Source organism: Filicampus tigris, chromosome 5 (genome assembly GCF_054856515.1).
Source record: "Filicampus tigris isolate MCC_2025a chromosome 5, RoL_Ftig_1.0, whole genome shotgun sequence".
Classification (NCBI taxonomy): Eukaryota; Metazoa; Chordata; class Actinopteri; order Syngnathiformes; family Syngnathidae; genus Filicampus; species Filicampus tigris.
The window spans coordinates 27,606,041-27,619,774 of record NC_141221.1 but is presented as its reverse complement, the minus strand read 5'-3'; the positions used below and the strand labels follow the sequence as shown (position 1 = coordinate 27,619,774).

Here is a 13,734-nt window from a genome sequence, read left to right as displayed (position 1 = left end):
TGCAGTGGAAGCGTTTCAATTGGAGTCAATGTGTCAGTGCAGGGCGGTGCGAATGATGCATTTGGAGCGGTGGGAAGCGCAGCGAAGCACAGAAAATCCGTCCATTCGTCGCGTATTAAACAAGTAAACTTTTTTGCCAATTCGCCTCGCGGCAGCCAATCAGCATCGGGCATACTACATCACACACAACCAAACAGCGTCCTGTTCGCTCGGCGGCTTTTTTGTTTTTTTACAGTTCTTGAACTTTACCAAGACAGCGATATTGTTAGCATTAGCATAGTGTGTTGGCCATTTGATTGCGACATAATGCTGTTGTAGTCTACGACCAAGCGAAGCCCCTCCCCTCTCCGTTGTGCGCAAATGAACGGCTGCAGCATCCAAGCGACCGCCACATTTGACCGTGGTCCCTGTCATATGCAATCGCACAAGAGCCGTGGTGGAGCATGGGCTGTCCTCTGCTGCTCTTATGATGAAGTTAAAGTTACTAGTTGGCAAGTGCTACCTGACTTTATCTGCAACCTCATTCTATCCAGAAAAGAAAGGGTGTTTTTATTATTATTATTTATGAACAACCCTAATGCGCAAGTTTTTTTTCTAATTTGTGCTTTTTTAACGGAACATTTTTTTGCTTCATAGCAAATTGAATTGTAGCTTGCTCTCTGTTAAAACTAAATTAAAAAACCAACAACCTAGTCTTATGCATTTGAGACTTATTGCTGTACCGAACCCGTACCGAACCGTGACCCCCATACCAAGATATGTAACAAACCATGACTTTTGTGAACCATTACACCCCTACTATCTAGCTATCTATCTAGCTATAGCTAGGTATCTTGTTGTCCTGACAGATAAGGCTAATCAAAAATGTTGGTTCTGATCTTCTCCATCTATGGCTCATCACTTCAAGATCCAGGTCGTCTGGGCTGGAGGCAGCCTTGGTCGCAAGACTTCTTCCCGCCAGATATCCCTCAAAGCCACATTCCATTCCACTAGACAAAGTTGTATGCGTGCACTTATGTGAAGGCCCGTTGGTGTCTGTGTTACACAAGACAAATAGTTTTCTTTCTTCCCTTACTATTGATTGTTATATGACTGCTTATGTGTAAGGACATTTAGCGGTTTGTGTGTGATGACCATAAATGTGTAATGCAATTACCATCTGATCAACATAAGGTAACATATTGGCTGATATCAAGCCATCCAGGAGACAGTAATTACCAGCCTGATTCGAATGTTGGACAAATCCTTCAATCGCTATCTAGATAGATAGATAATAATCATTGACCTACATTTGAAGGACCCATAAAAATGATTGACTGAAAGGAACCTCACAAATGTGTTCCGATGCACTGTATTCATTTATTTTTATAACAGGTGGTAATAATCCAAAACCCAATAGCCTGTGATTTGAAAAAAAATCTTTAAACTCAATTACTGAAATTGGTGCAATACAATGAATAATGTACTGTGTTTTGTTAGACAGGAATACATGGATCCCAGACACAACCTTCTTTCAAAGAAAAATATTTCACCCAGAGCCTCGACCACTTCAACTTTAATGCCAATGGGAATGGGACATTCCTTCAGCGATACCTGATCACTGGTGACTTTTGACCAATGGCACGTTTTACTTTTCAAACAACCAAGAAGTATTTGACTTGATTTCTGTCTTGCTTCCCTCTGTAGATCAATACTGGAATATTGGATTTGGTCCAATTTTCTACTACACCGGCAATGAGGGGGACATCTGGCAGTTTGCCCTTAACTCTGGATTTATTACTGAATTGGCTGCTCAGCAGGAAGCCTTGGTCATATTTGCTGAACATGTAAGAAATGGTACATTGTTTGTCTTTGTGTGGTGTAAGCTAAAAATACAACCAACCTTACTCGTCTTACCCATCTATATGTGACACCAGCATTTGGTAGATTGGACCAATTTTAGGGGTAAATTCTTATCTATAACATACATACCAAAACCACTGAGTAATTCTTAATGAATCATATTACAGCATTTGGTTCTGTGCTCTCAAAGAGTGAGCGGAATGAAGACCATGAAGTAATTTTGCTCACCTCTGCTAGGTTTTGATTGAGAGTTTGCTCTGATTTGTTGACTTGATCACAGGCCTCCTAAAGCGGGATATATGAAAATAACTTGATAATAGTTCAGTACTGGATTTTAACCAAATCAGACTCCGTAGCGACATCAGAAACATGAAAACCATTGTCATGGTAAAGCTAAGTTTATTACCAGAGCTGGGCACTTGACCCTTCACTGCAAAAATCAGCTATCTAACTTAGACGTAGACTCTTATATCAAGCCAAAAGGTCTTTTTGATACTAAGGTGTGTACCAATGTTAACAAACTTCATTCACACTTGGTGCACTCCAGGGTGGCACGGTATTGACTGGTTAGCACGTCCGCCTCACAGCGCAGAGATTGTGGGTTCGAATCCAGCCCTGCCCTTCCTGCGTGGAGTTTGCATGTTCTCCCTGTGCCTACGTGGGTTTTCTCCGAGTACTCTGCCTTGCTCCCCCGATTCCACCAACATTCTTGATAGGTTAGCTTCAACTTTACTTTACCTAATATAGTGCTTGAAACTCGTGTTTCACCACTTATTTTAAGGTAGTTCTCTCTTTTCAAAAGCCAAGATAATTTTTCTTATTTCAATAAATCTTACCAAGTGTAATTATCTTACTTGCGCTGGTAGGTAATTTCACTTGTTTTTAGTCTGAATCCTCTCAAAACAAATATTTCATTCTTAAATTTAGACAGTTAATTTTTGCAGTGTTTTTTGCCGGTCAGTCCCCTGCCCTCCAGCCGAGACCCGGGTATCCTTCCGGCCCTCCTCCCTGCCATGTTAACATACGCATATCACCGAGTAGGCTGAGATGATAATTGGCCACCTCGTGTCCACGTCACACATATGAGGGCCGATTAGTGGGCCGGACTAAAATCCATTTCCGGCCATGCTTAGTCGAGCCCTTTTTTTCAAACGTGTCAGCCCCCGCCCTCTGCCCCAAAAATGGGCGTCCGGCCGGGCCTGTGCAGTTTTCAGTTTCTTTAGATCTATATTGAGGGCTGAATTACAGCAATAACTACAAATACCTGGAGTAATATATGTAACACATGGATTAGATTTCCGATTTTAAATACTGTGTGTGCATGTGTGGGGTGTGTGGGGTGTTTGGGTGTGGGGGTGGTTGTGTGTGTGTGGGGGTGTGTGGGTGTGTGTGTGTGTGTGTGTGTGTATATATATATATATATATATATATATATATATATATAATAAATAATAATAAAAAGTCATCTTTTATATGTCACTTCCTATTCGGAGGTGGCTGTCCCAATCTTTAACTCCTAAATTTCAATTCATGAAAAACAAATGTAGAAGATATTTGCCATTTTAAAAAATACTTTACTTCAATAGAACATTTTGGTTGCTTTTAAATGTATGGTGAAGGATTTACATTGATTTTGTAGATTTTTTTCAAATTAAGTTTTTATGTAAAAAAAAACCTGTCCCAACTTTTCATGTCACTACCGAAACGCAAAGAGTATTTGTCTGTAGGCAGGGCTTGATTTTAGCCACATCCCCAGAAATTTCCCAAGTAAGAGACGTTACCTTCATGTTCATCACTGGGCACATGGCGAGTAATTAGTTGGCAGCATTATTAAGTTATATGCCCTCCAAAGTCTGAAAATCAGCATGTGGTTTTAAGGACTGTCACTGCCGAACACCTCATTTTGGCAATAAAATGAGCACTTTTGATTTTAATGCTAAATGTAATGTTTTCTATCTCTGTACACATGCTCAAAACTGTCTATGGTAGCCACGTTGTGCCTAGCATTGTTGAGTATCGTCAGCAACTATCATAAAACGTCACTACCGAAACGTTTCGGTTGTGACATAATGGTTTCGGTAGTGACAATATGATATTTATTTTTGAATAAAGTAAGTTTTAAATAATATAACACAAAGATACATATGTCATACATAGATCTTTCTGATTTTAACAATATTATTTTCCATATTTTATCAAAATTTGAAGGGAAACATAAACCCGAACCGGTCACTACCGAAACATACAGATAGGTTTCGGTAGTGACAATATGATGTTTACTTTTGAATAAAGTAAGTTTTATAATACATAGATACATATGTCATACATAGATATTTCTGATTTTAACTATATTCGATTCCATATTTTATCTTAATTTGAAGGGTAAAATAAAACCGAAACAGTCACTACCGAAACATACAGAAAGGTTTCGGTTGTGACATAATGGTTTCGGTAGTGACAATATGATGTTCATTTTTGAATAAAGTAAGTTTTAAATAGTATAATACATGGATACATATGTCATACATAAATCTCTCTGATTTTAGCAAAATATTCGATTTCATATTTTATCTTAATTTGAAGGGAAATTACAATGACTCAGTGAAATCCAAAGAATATTTAATAAAGGAAAGAGAAAGAAATAAGAGATGGAAGGAAGAAGGAAAGCTGAAGTCTACCAATGAATTATCAAGCAGAGAGCAAAGGAAAGTCAGAAGAGCATGGAGGAAAAGACAAGACCAACGGATGTCTCTCAAAAAACAGAGAGAGAGGGAACATACACACAGGGAAATGTATGTTACAAATATGTTTGTCATTCTAACCACATTTTAATTTCGAAGGTGAAACCAGAGTTTTTCAATGATGAAGAACCCTGTGATGGACAGGTGACCGATCCAGCGTCATGTCATGTCATCTTCCAAACCGCTTATCCTGTATAGGGTCGCGGGGAGTTGCTGGAGCCTATCCCAGCCGTCAATGGGCGAAGGCAGACTACACCCCGAACTGGTCGCCAGCCAGTCGCAGGGCACACACAGACACTGTCACTGAGCGGGAATCGATCCCACGCTGCCCGCACACAACTCAGGCGTGTGTACCACTACACTATCAGCGACCGTTCCAGCGTGTACCGTGCTTTTGCCCTAAGTCAGCTGTGATCAACTCCAACTCCCTGCGACCCTGAGTACAGCACAAAGCAGTAGAAAATGGAAAAAATAATGTTTCATTAGTTATAATACGGCGGCACGGTGGTCGACTGGTTAGCACGTCCGCCTCACAGTTCAGAGGTCGTGGGTTCGATCCCGGCTCCGGCCTCCCTGTGTGGAGTTTGCATGTTCTCCCCGTGCCTGCGTGGGTTTTCTCCGGGCACTCCGGTTTCCTCCCACATTCCAAAAACATGCATGGTAAGTTGATTGGATACTCTAAATTGGCCCTAGGTGTGATTGTGAGTGCGGATGTTTGTCTCTGTGTGCCCTGCGATTGGCTGGCAACCAGTTCAGGGTGTCCCCCGCCTACTGCCCAAAGACAGCTGGGATAGGCTCCAGCACGCCCCGCGACCCTTGTGAGGAGAAGCGGTACAGATAATGGATGGATGGATAGTTATAATACACGTTAAAAGTTAAAATATAGCAAAACTAGTTAAGTGATTACAATGCTACCCTCACACAAAGTATTACTGCACCAGCAGCAATATGGCCACTACTGAAATGTTGCAGTCACTACTGAAAGAACTGATGTTTTAACAAAAATAAAAAGTATTGAATTATCAATCAACAATTTTTGATAATGATTGTTTAAGGGTATGTTTGTTTTAATTAATGATGACTTTTGAAGTCAATATAGTCAACTTTCTACATTTTACAATGAAAAATAGCATATAAATTTTGATTTATTTAAGAAAAGTCATATTAAATTCTGTTAAAAATGCAATTTGATTGGTTTTGATGTCAAAACCATATATATTAATTTATAAAAATACTCTGTAGAGGGGGAATGGAAAAAAATATGAATCGGCTAGTAGAATTATTTTTATTCTTCTGTAATTGTGTGTTTCGGTAGTGACACATTTTAGGGACAGGCAAGATATTAAGGAAAAGCTAGAAAATACTATTTGAAAATTGAGTATACTTTCACTAAATTTGTGCCCCTTAGATATGGTGCAACATGAATACAATAAATGTTTTTCTGAAATAAAATACAAATTTCTCTGAATTTCTCTGAATACTCTGAATTTCAACCAATTCAGTAGAATGGCACATATATATATATATATATATATATATATATATATATATATATATATATATATATATATATATATATATATTATTTTATTTTTTTACTTCCTTCAAAATCCTTTTCTGCAGTGTATTAAAACCCGTTGCCGTTCTTCGGCCCACCCGTGGGCCGATGGCGTCGTGGCCGAGGGAAATTTGATATGTACAGCAACTTCAAACAACTTCAAAGCATTCCCGGCATGTTATATAGGGTTAGAAAGCAAGGCTTCCGCAGATTCGAATGATACCAAACATTACAAGATACAATCATATCTGCAGCATTTATGAGCATTTAAGTCAAAACAATGCTAACATACAACAAATGTGCAACTCTCCATTTCATCCTCAAATGTCCGACACAATTTCATAATCCATCATCAATGATCATATTACGTCGACAAGGGTCCAGTAAAAGTATTCCAGTACTATAGTTAGTCCACAACAAGCCTGACATCCATAAAGCCACGTTATTAGCTGCTACCGTTACAGGTTGCTATCAGATACATATACATATTACATATGTACATATTTTACATCGTAGATTGAGTTACCTTTGACGGATTTAGACACACGAGCTTTCAAAACATAGGCTGGACCTTAGTTTGATTGATTGCTTACTTGATCCAATAAACTAATGTTTTCCATGTCAGAGTTCAACAACAAGAAGCCAATGAACATATTCCATGCATAAATAGTACCACCCTTGCATATGGATGATTCGTCAGTTACGTTTGCAGTCACAACCAAACAAACTTGCTAAACTGATGATTGACGCATTCAACGGCCAATGAAATTCTTCAAAAAAAAACATGGTGACTGTTTTCAACAAAAACACCGGGCGTAACTTGCGTGACACACACTTTCAAAGCCCAGCGACATCAGGGCTGTGTGTCAGAGCGCATGTCATATCGCGCCACCTTCTTTGATTTTTCTGCGTTTTTTTTTTTAAATCTGGATGTAGGATATGATAGCGCCAAGTCTTACTTTTCATTAAAACTCATGATTGTTGAAGCATTCCACAATAGCAGCCTTTTCTCCTACATATGTGAACATGGTTTCAATTTTGGTTCGCCTGGACATCCCCTTAGTAAAACTTGTGTAAAATGCTCATTTTCTGTCATATTGTTGTCAAATTTGAAATGGAATTGGAGGAGCCTTTGAGCTGTAATCCTGTTGTGTTATTTAGTCCACCACACCAATATACATTTTTTCCAGGCATATTTTTGGAAAAGAAAAAAAGTAGGCGGACATAAAATCTGCCTTCTTTTATGTATTCAAACTTCCATAATTCAGTGCCAGTAGCACTTAAAAAAGATTGACAGTTGAGGAGAAAAATTCAAAGTGTTATCTTCAAAAAGAGACCAAAACTATGCTGATACTCCAAATGGTTCAAGTACAGCTTCAGTTTTACTTTGGGTGCACCTTTTTAGGTGTTGAGGTAAAAATATCGTCAAAGTGGTTAAGAGTTGTTCCGGATAATCTTTTGAAGACATCCAACAATCAGGTCTTTGTTAACTTTGCTCATGAGAGGAAAAAAATGCAGCATGATTATCAGAATGCGTGTATGCCTTAAGTTTGTTCTCTCTGTCACAGAGGTACTATGGCAAGTCTCTCCCTTTTGGCAATGACTCCTTCAACATCCCTCAGATTGGCCTGTTGACAGTGGAACAGGCAATTGCAGATTATGCTGTCATGATCAGTGTGTTGAAACGTCAGCTGTCTGCCACAAACTGCCCAGTCCTTGTTTTTGGTGGAAGGTAAGATTCGCCTTAAATTGATCTCCATAGATCTTGTGAAAGGTTGTTGTACTGACATTTCATTTTCTATCAACATTGAATTCTCTTAATTTTAGGTCGCATCTTTTAATTGATTACTTTAAAGGATTTAACTACTAGCGTATGGAGTGAAATGTGTGCCACCGGAAACTGAATGTGAATCATCTATATTTGAATTTCAATTGCTAAACTTAAATAATTGCATTGAAAACCTGAATCTGAATTGTACAATTTTAATTGATTAGTTTGGAACTGAAGTCCAATAAACTTGAAACTGTATGCAAAATTTTGAAATGTATTTCAGTTTCTCTGAAACTATTTGATCCCCACTCAAAATACTAGGGATGTTCCGATCAGGTTTTATGACACCGATACCGATCATGCCTGAGTGAGACCGGCCGAGACCGATCACATGGAATATCTATATATTTTTCCATTTGCGTATGGTGACTGGTATTATGCAATATTATCTGATAAAAAACAGCCATATTATTGCCGTAATTTTGACAAAAATCTATATACATTTTCAAAAGCATGAAGAAATACAAAACCGTTGCTGGCACAATACAACAATTACTCAGTCACAAAGATAACTGAAAAACTTAAATTTACCAGCTTTTAGTAACACAGTTTTGAACAGATCAAAATAATCAGCAGTCTCAAAATACTTAATTATGCAAAAAGTCAAATAAATAACATGCCACCTAAACATGGCATGGTTCAGAATATAATCAAAGTAGAAAAGATAGTCACATGCAGGCTTCACTTGAATAAACTATTCAATGAGTTCCTAAATTGAAACGACTCAGGAACTTTATTGTTTTGTGCATAGACAAACTATCTTGTGCATTTGTCAATGAGAAAAAAGTCACTGTTAATCTTTTTGTGAATTATAAAATGATATAGTGGGTCTGTTGCCCACAAGTGACCTACAATGCGTCTCCCTGCATGTGGCAATAATGCCACTTATACTGCACTGTTTCGGTCTTGACTTTATTCAATGCAGTGAGCCTCGTAAACTCACCATAGTCTCCCAATTGCTTGTTCTTCAAATGTTGGATTAAGTTGGCTGTGTTGAAACTTTTGGCCATGCTCCCCGCGCGAGGTACCCTTACACGGCATTTATAGTATTACACGACGCAAACTCCACACACACAGCAGACAAGCTATGTTCACACCAACTGCGGTGTCAGAATATTCGATCAAAGCCTTTTATTGCCGAATCGAAACATCCGATCACCCGCAGCTCATGCTTCGCAGCCTTGTGTTGCGTCCCTCCCCTCTGCTCGCAGCGGAGGCGCGGCTGTGTTAGGGAGCCTTTCTGGCAGCGCATCTCAATTGGAGTCAATGAAGCTCGCGCGGACGGGCGCGGTTGCGTGCAGGACGGCACGAGTGATGCTTTTGGACGGAGGGACGTCGTCGCGTATTAAACAAACTTTTTGGCCAATTCGTCTCGGGCAGCCAAGCATGAGCCGCGGGTAATCGGATGTTTTAATGCGCAATGTAAGGCTTTGATCGAATATTCCGATCACGTCATTTTTCACCAAAATCGGCCGATCATGATCGGTGCCCAATCGATCGTAGCATCCCTACAAAATACCACTATATATTTTCACTTTTGGTTCTGTCAGACCATATTCACGTCTCGCAATTCAGTTTCAAATGAGCTGTCACAGACATCCGAATACTTTAGGAATAGCAATCGATCGCAAATGCACAAATCTCCTCTTCGGCCCATCAGCAACTTTGTTTGTAAGCATGTGACACGGGGGCTCTCTGGGTCGTCGAATCTCCTAAGCAGCTCATGACAAAAATCTTTTGAGCGCCTTTCCTTAACCTTTTGGGTATAAGTCATCGGGTCAGGGAGGGATGAAAAGTTGCTTCACAAATAGGAAAAGAGAGTGTATTGGTAGAAACATATACAGCAAATAGAGATAGACCGATATGTTTTTTTTCAGGGCCGATACCGATTATTAGTAGTCAAGGCTGCCGTTAACCGATATTTGGAGCCGATATTAATTTTTCATAAAAAAAGAAAATATTGGCATCAAAATCTAAAAAAATAAAATAAAATAATTCTTAACTTTGTTGAAACGTCTTTGTTTTACGTCTCTGCACATGTTTATTGAACAGTTTTTCAAATTTGCATAATGTAGATTTTGTTTTGTATTATTATTATTATTATTATTATTATTACTATACATTTTTGACAAGATACATCTTTGTTACCAAATTCTAACAAAAAGTTCAGGGAGCACCCAGGATTGTCTTAAAAAGAGAAATGAAAACACTTGAAAAAATAGCTCCATATAGTTTTCAACAGTAAATGAAGTTCTCCAATATTTCAAAATGACCGAAAATGTAACTTTCACATATATTTGTTTTGATTCCAACACAGTTTTAAATTGACTTATTATCGGCCATCAGATGCTCTCTTCTCTTAAAAAGGCAGATGCCGATATTGATCAAAACGCAGAATATCGGCACCGATAATCTCTATCCCTAACAGTAAATAACAAAATCCTGTTGTCAGTATGTCTAGTATTGGCCCCCAATCCCTATTATCATGCCTGCATTGAACTCCATGCCCTCGGCATTACTGACACCTATGGTTAGAAACCATGCGTAGCATTGATATACAATGATTGATATACAATGTTATTCTGAGAGTGTCACAGAGGTAGTAATCTAAATTTGTTTTGATTCAATTGTGAATCGGATATCAATGTTGAAAAAATTCTTGGTGACAAACAATTTCCAACAAAAGTTCCTGCAGCACAACCAAGCATTCACGAAAATGCTTTTACAATTAGTTTTCAATCTAACCATTTCAGAACCTTTTAGAAGCCTCAAAGCTTCATCTAACATGCATCTGTCTCATCATTCTCTTCAGTTACGGTGGAATGCTGTCTGTCTATATGAGGATAAAGTATCCAAATCTTGTGGCTGGAGCTCTTGCCGCTAGTGCGCCGATACTGTCAACTGCTGGGCTGGGGGACCCCAGGCAGTTTTTTAGAGATGTCACTTCTGTAAGTTGGATGGATATTCTATTAGTAGTAGTAGTAGTTGTCAGAGCTGGGCAGCAAAAAATGGCAGTTATCCAACTGAATATTATTTCAGTGATTTAAAACAAAAGAATCATTTTTCCCAGTTTAAGTTTGTAAAGAAAAGTCACTGCAATTTTTGAAGAGCCCAATAATCTTTTTTTTTTTACACAAATTTAATAACGGAAAATGAGTGAAGTGGGCGACACGGCGGTCGACTGGTTAGCACGTCCGCCTCACAGTTCAGAGATCGTGGGTTAAATCTCGGTTCCAGCCTCCCTGTGTGGAGTTTGCATGTTCTCCCCGTGCCTGCGTGGGTTTTCTCCGGGTACTCCGGTTTCCTCCCACATTTCAAAAACATGCATGGTAAGTTGATTGGACACTCTAAATTGCCCGTGGTGTGAGTGTGAGTGTGGTTGTTTGTTTGTCTCTGTGTGCCCTGCGATTGGCTGGCAACCAATTCACGGTGTCACCCGCCTACTGCCCGAAGACAGCTGGGATAGGCTCCAGCACGCCCCGCGACCCTTGTGAGGATGAGCGGTATCGAGAATGGATGGATGGTGTGTCAATTTACGAATCCATAGGCAATACCACTGATGTGCAAGTCAATTGCACTAAAGTTACGACTGGAATCAGTGTGAAATAATTTGATAATACGAAGGAATGAAAGAAATAAACTGCAGTGCATACATTCATTATGTGATCATTTTTGTTTCTGGCATTTCATAAATGTTTACAAGTTGATTTTGCCTGCCCCTCCTTGTTATGGTTACGCTACGCACAGTTGCACCTGCCTTTCAGATACAGCATTTAAAGTCAGAAAATTGGGATGGCAAAATGAGCCATTGCAATTTTATCTCAGGTTTGATCAGCGATCTGTTTGCATCAACAATCAAGTTTACGGTCATTTTTGCATGCAAAAACCTTTAGTAAATTAGGGTCGATCTGTTTTGAAAACAGTTATAAAACTTTGAATTTTTTTGCAAGCAGAACTCTATTTGCAGACTCTTAATATTCCAAGCAACTCACAGTATTTTTTTATCCATTATTTTTGTTTTATTTTTCTTAAACAGGATTTTGAAACCATTGCTCCAGAATGCAAATATGCTGTAAAAGAAGCTTTTCATCAGCTGAAAGAATTAGGTGAACTGCAAGGTAAATTATGTGAAATTATGTGTGTTTTTTTATTTTTTTTATACTCTTAATGTGAAAATGTTTCTTGTTAACTTTGTTAGATTACAGTAAAATTCAGTCCACATTCTCCCTGTGTAAGCGTCCATCATCTGCCCAGGACATCCACCAGTTAAATGGCTTGCTGAGGAACGCGTTCACGCTGATGGCCATGTTAGATTATCCTTACAGCACTCATTTTATGGGCAACATGCCTGCCAATCCTGTGAAGGTACGAGTTTCACATTATTTTATATTGTGTTATGGTTGCGATACAGTACAGAAAAGCCCTACTTTAATTGGGGTGAATCAGAAGCACTTGAACTGGTGGTCGGTGTGTGCTGACTTCCATTTAATGTGAGTTTGAATGTAAGTGGTTCAACAAAGAACACAGCAACATCCCTCTGAAGGATCTAAATCTATATGATTGGCTTTATATTAGCCAACAGGTTAACCAAAAACCAAATTGGGAATTACACATCGCAAAATCTGTTCAAAGTCTCAGAGTCAGCATGCCCTGATCTGAGGGACCAGCTGTAGAGGATCAGCCCTACAGGCAGGACCAGCCACGTAGGAGACCAGCCCACATTATGTTTAGATTTTGAAGACAGTATAAATGTGAGGGCTGCATGTTAGACCGTGCCCCTTTTCTGCCCTCGCCCGCTTCGGGTGAGAGCGTTCGCGAGGATGGAAAAGCCGCCCAGATCTGATCATTGTATAATTCCTGAACTTCAGAGATGGAAAAGAAAACCGACGAGAATATTCAATCGACTTGTGTGATTCTTTATTTACATTGGATACCTTCTTGAAAGATAAAACGAACACGCATTGAGTAAGTAGTTGTTTTGTAAAGTGCTTATTGGTTCTTATGGCCTCGAGAACTATAGGGGATAGGTCACAGCATGGAAAATGTTTTGAAAAATATAATTGTGATCGCATTATTTTACATATCACAAAACCTGGCATTTAAACAGTGATGTGCAGAGTTTTTATATCAACTCTATCTGCAATGATGTCCACCTTTTTCCTGAGGTACCTCAAGCAAGTATATCTAAAGATCGATCAATCTATCTAAATAAATGTCTTTCATTTTTTTCATTTTTGTCAGGTTGGTTGTGAGACCATGCTCCGTGGATCTGATCTACTTACAAATCTGAGAGATACTGCAGGTATAATGATGACTGTCAAGCTTTTTCCATGTGTAGTGCTGATCCAGCTTTTTTTTTTTTTTTTATTAAAAAAGCTGGCCCAGCTTGATGGACAGGAAGAACGTAGGACACGAGGCCAACTCAGCTTTTCAAACATTTATTGAATGTTTGTATTTTGCAGTTTTGCAGTTTTTGGAGATTGAAAACCTTGAAGAAATTAATAAAGGCGTGAAATAGGAATCTTTAAGTGTTAAGTAATTGTACTTCTTGAAATGTGTCTCAGTTTAAACAAAGTGAAGAAATGCCACAGAATGTATATTGAATTCATGACAAAAAGTAGTGAATTAATTAATTGATTAATATTTACTTATCTAATAGTTTAACATTACTTGATATTTGTCCATCTTATTAAATGGCCGCGACCCCCTGGCCATATTCATAAACATTGTTGGCCCCCGCCCCGTTCCGACCCCCGCCGCTC

At 38.9% G+C, this 13,734-nt stretch overlaps 1 protein-coding gene across 3 annotated transcripts in view; it reads left to right on the top strand.

The window, feature by feature from the left end:
- Nucleotides 1-13,734, top strand: part of dpp7 (dipeptidyl-peptidase 7) — a 29,411-nt gene that overhangs the window by 8,348 nt on the left and 7,329 nt on the right. For 2 of the 3 annotated variants that reach the window (XM_086030031.1, XM_086030030.1), the window contains 7 exons: nucleotides 1,480-1,603; nucleotides 1,687-1,826; nucleotides 7,710-7,873; nucleotides 10,785-10,920; nucleotides 12,009-12,090; nucleotides 12,171-12,337; nucleotides 13,214-13,274. In XM_086030031.1, coding sequence (XP_085886157.1) covers nucleotides 1,480-1,603; nucleotides 1,687-1,826; nucleotides 7,710-7,873; nucleotides 10,785-10,920; nucleotides 12,009-12,090; nucleotides 12,171-12,337; nucleotides 13,214-13,274 — 874 coding nt within the window. The remainder of the gene's footprint in view (nucleotides 1-1,479; nucleotides 1,604-1,686; nucleotides 1,827-7,709; nucleotides 7,874-10,784; nucleotides 10,921-12,008; nucleotides 12,091-12,170; nucleotides 12,338-13,213; nucleotides 13,275-13,734) is intronic. The other variant, XM_086030032.1, reaches the window with a different exon arrangement.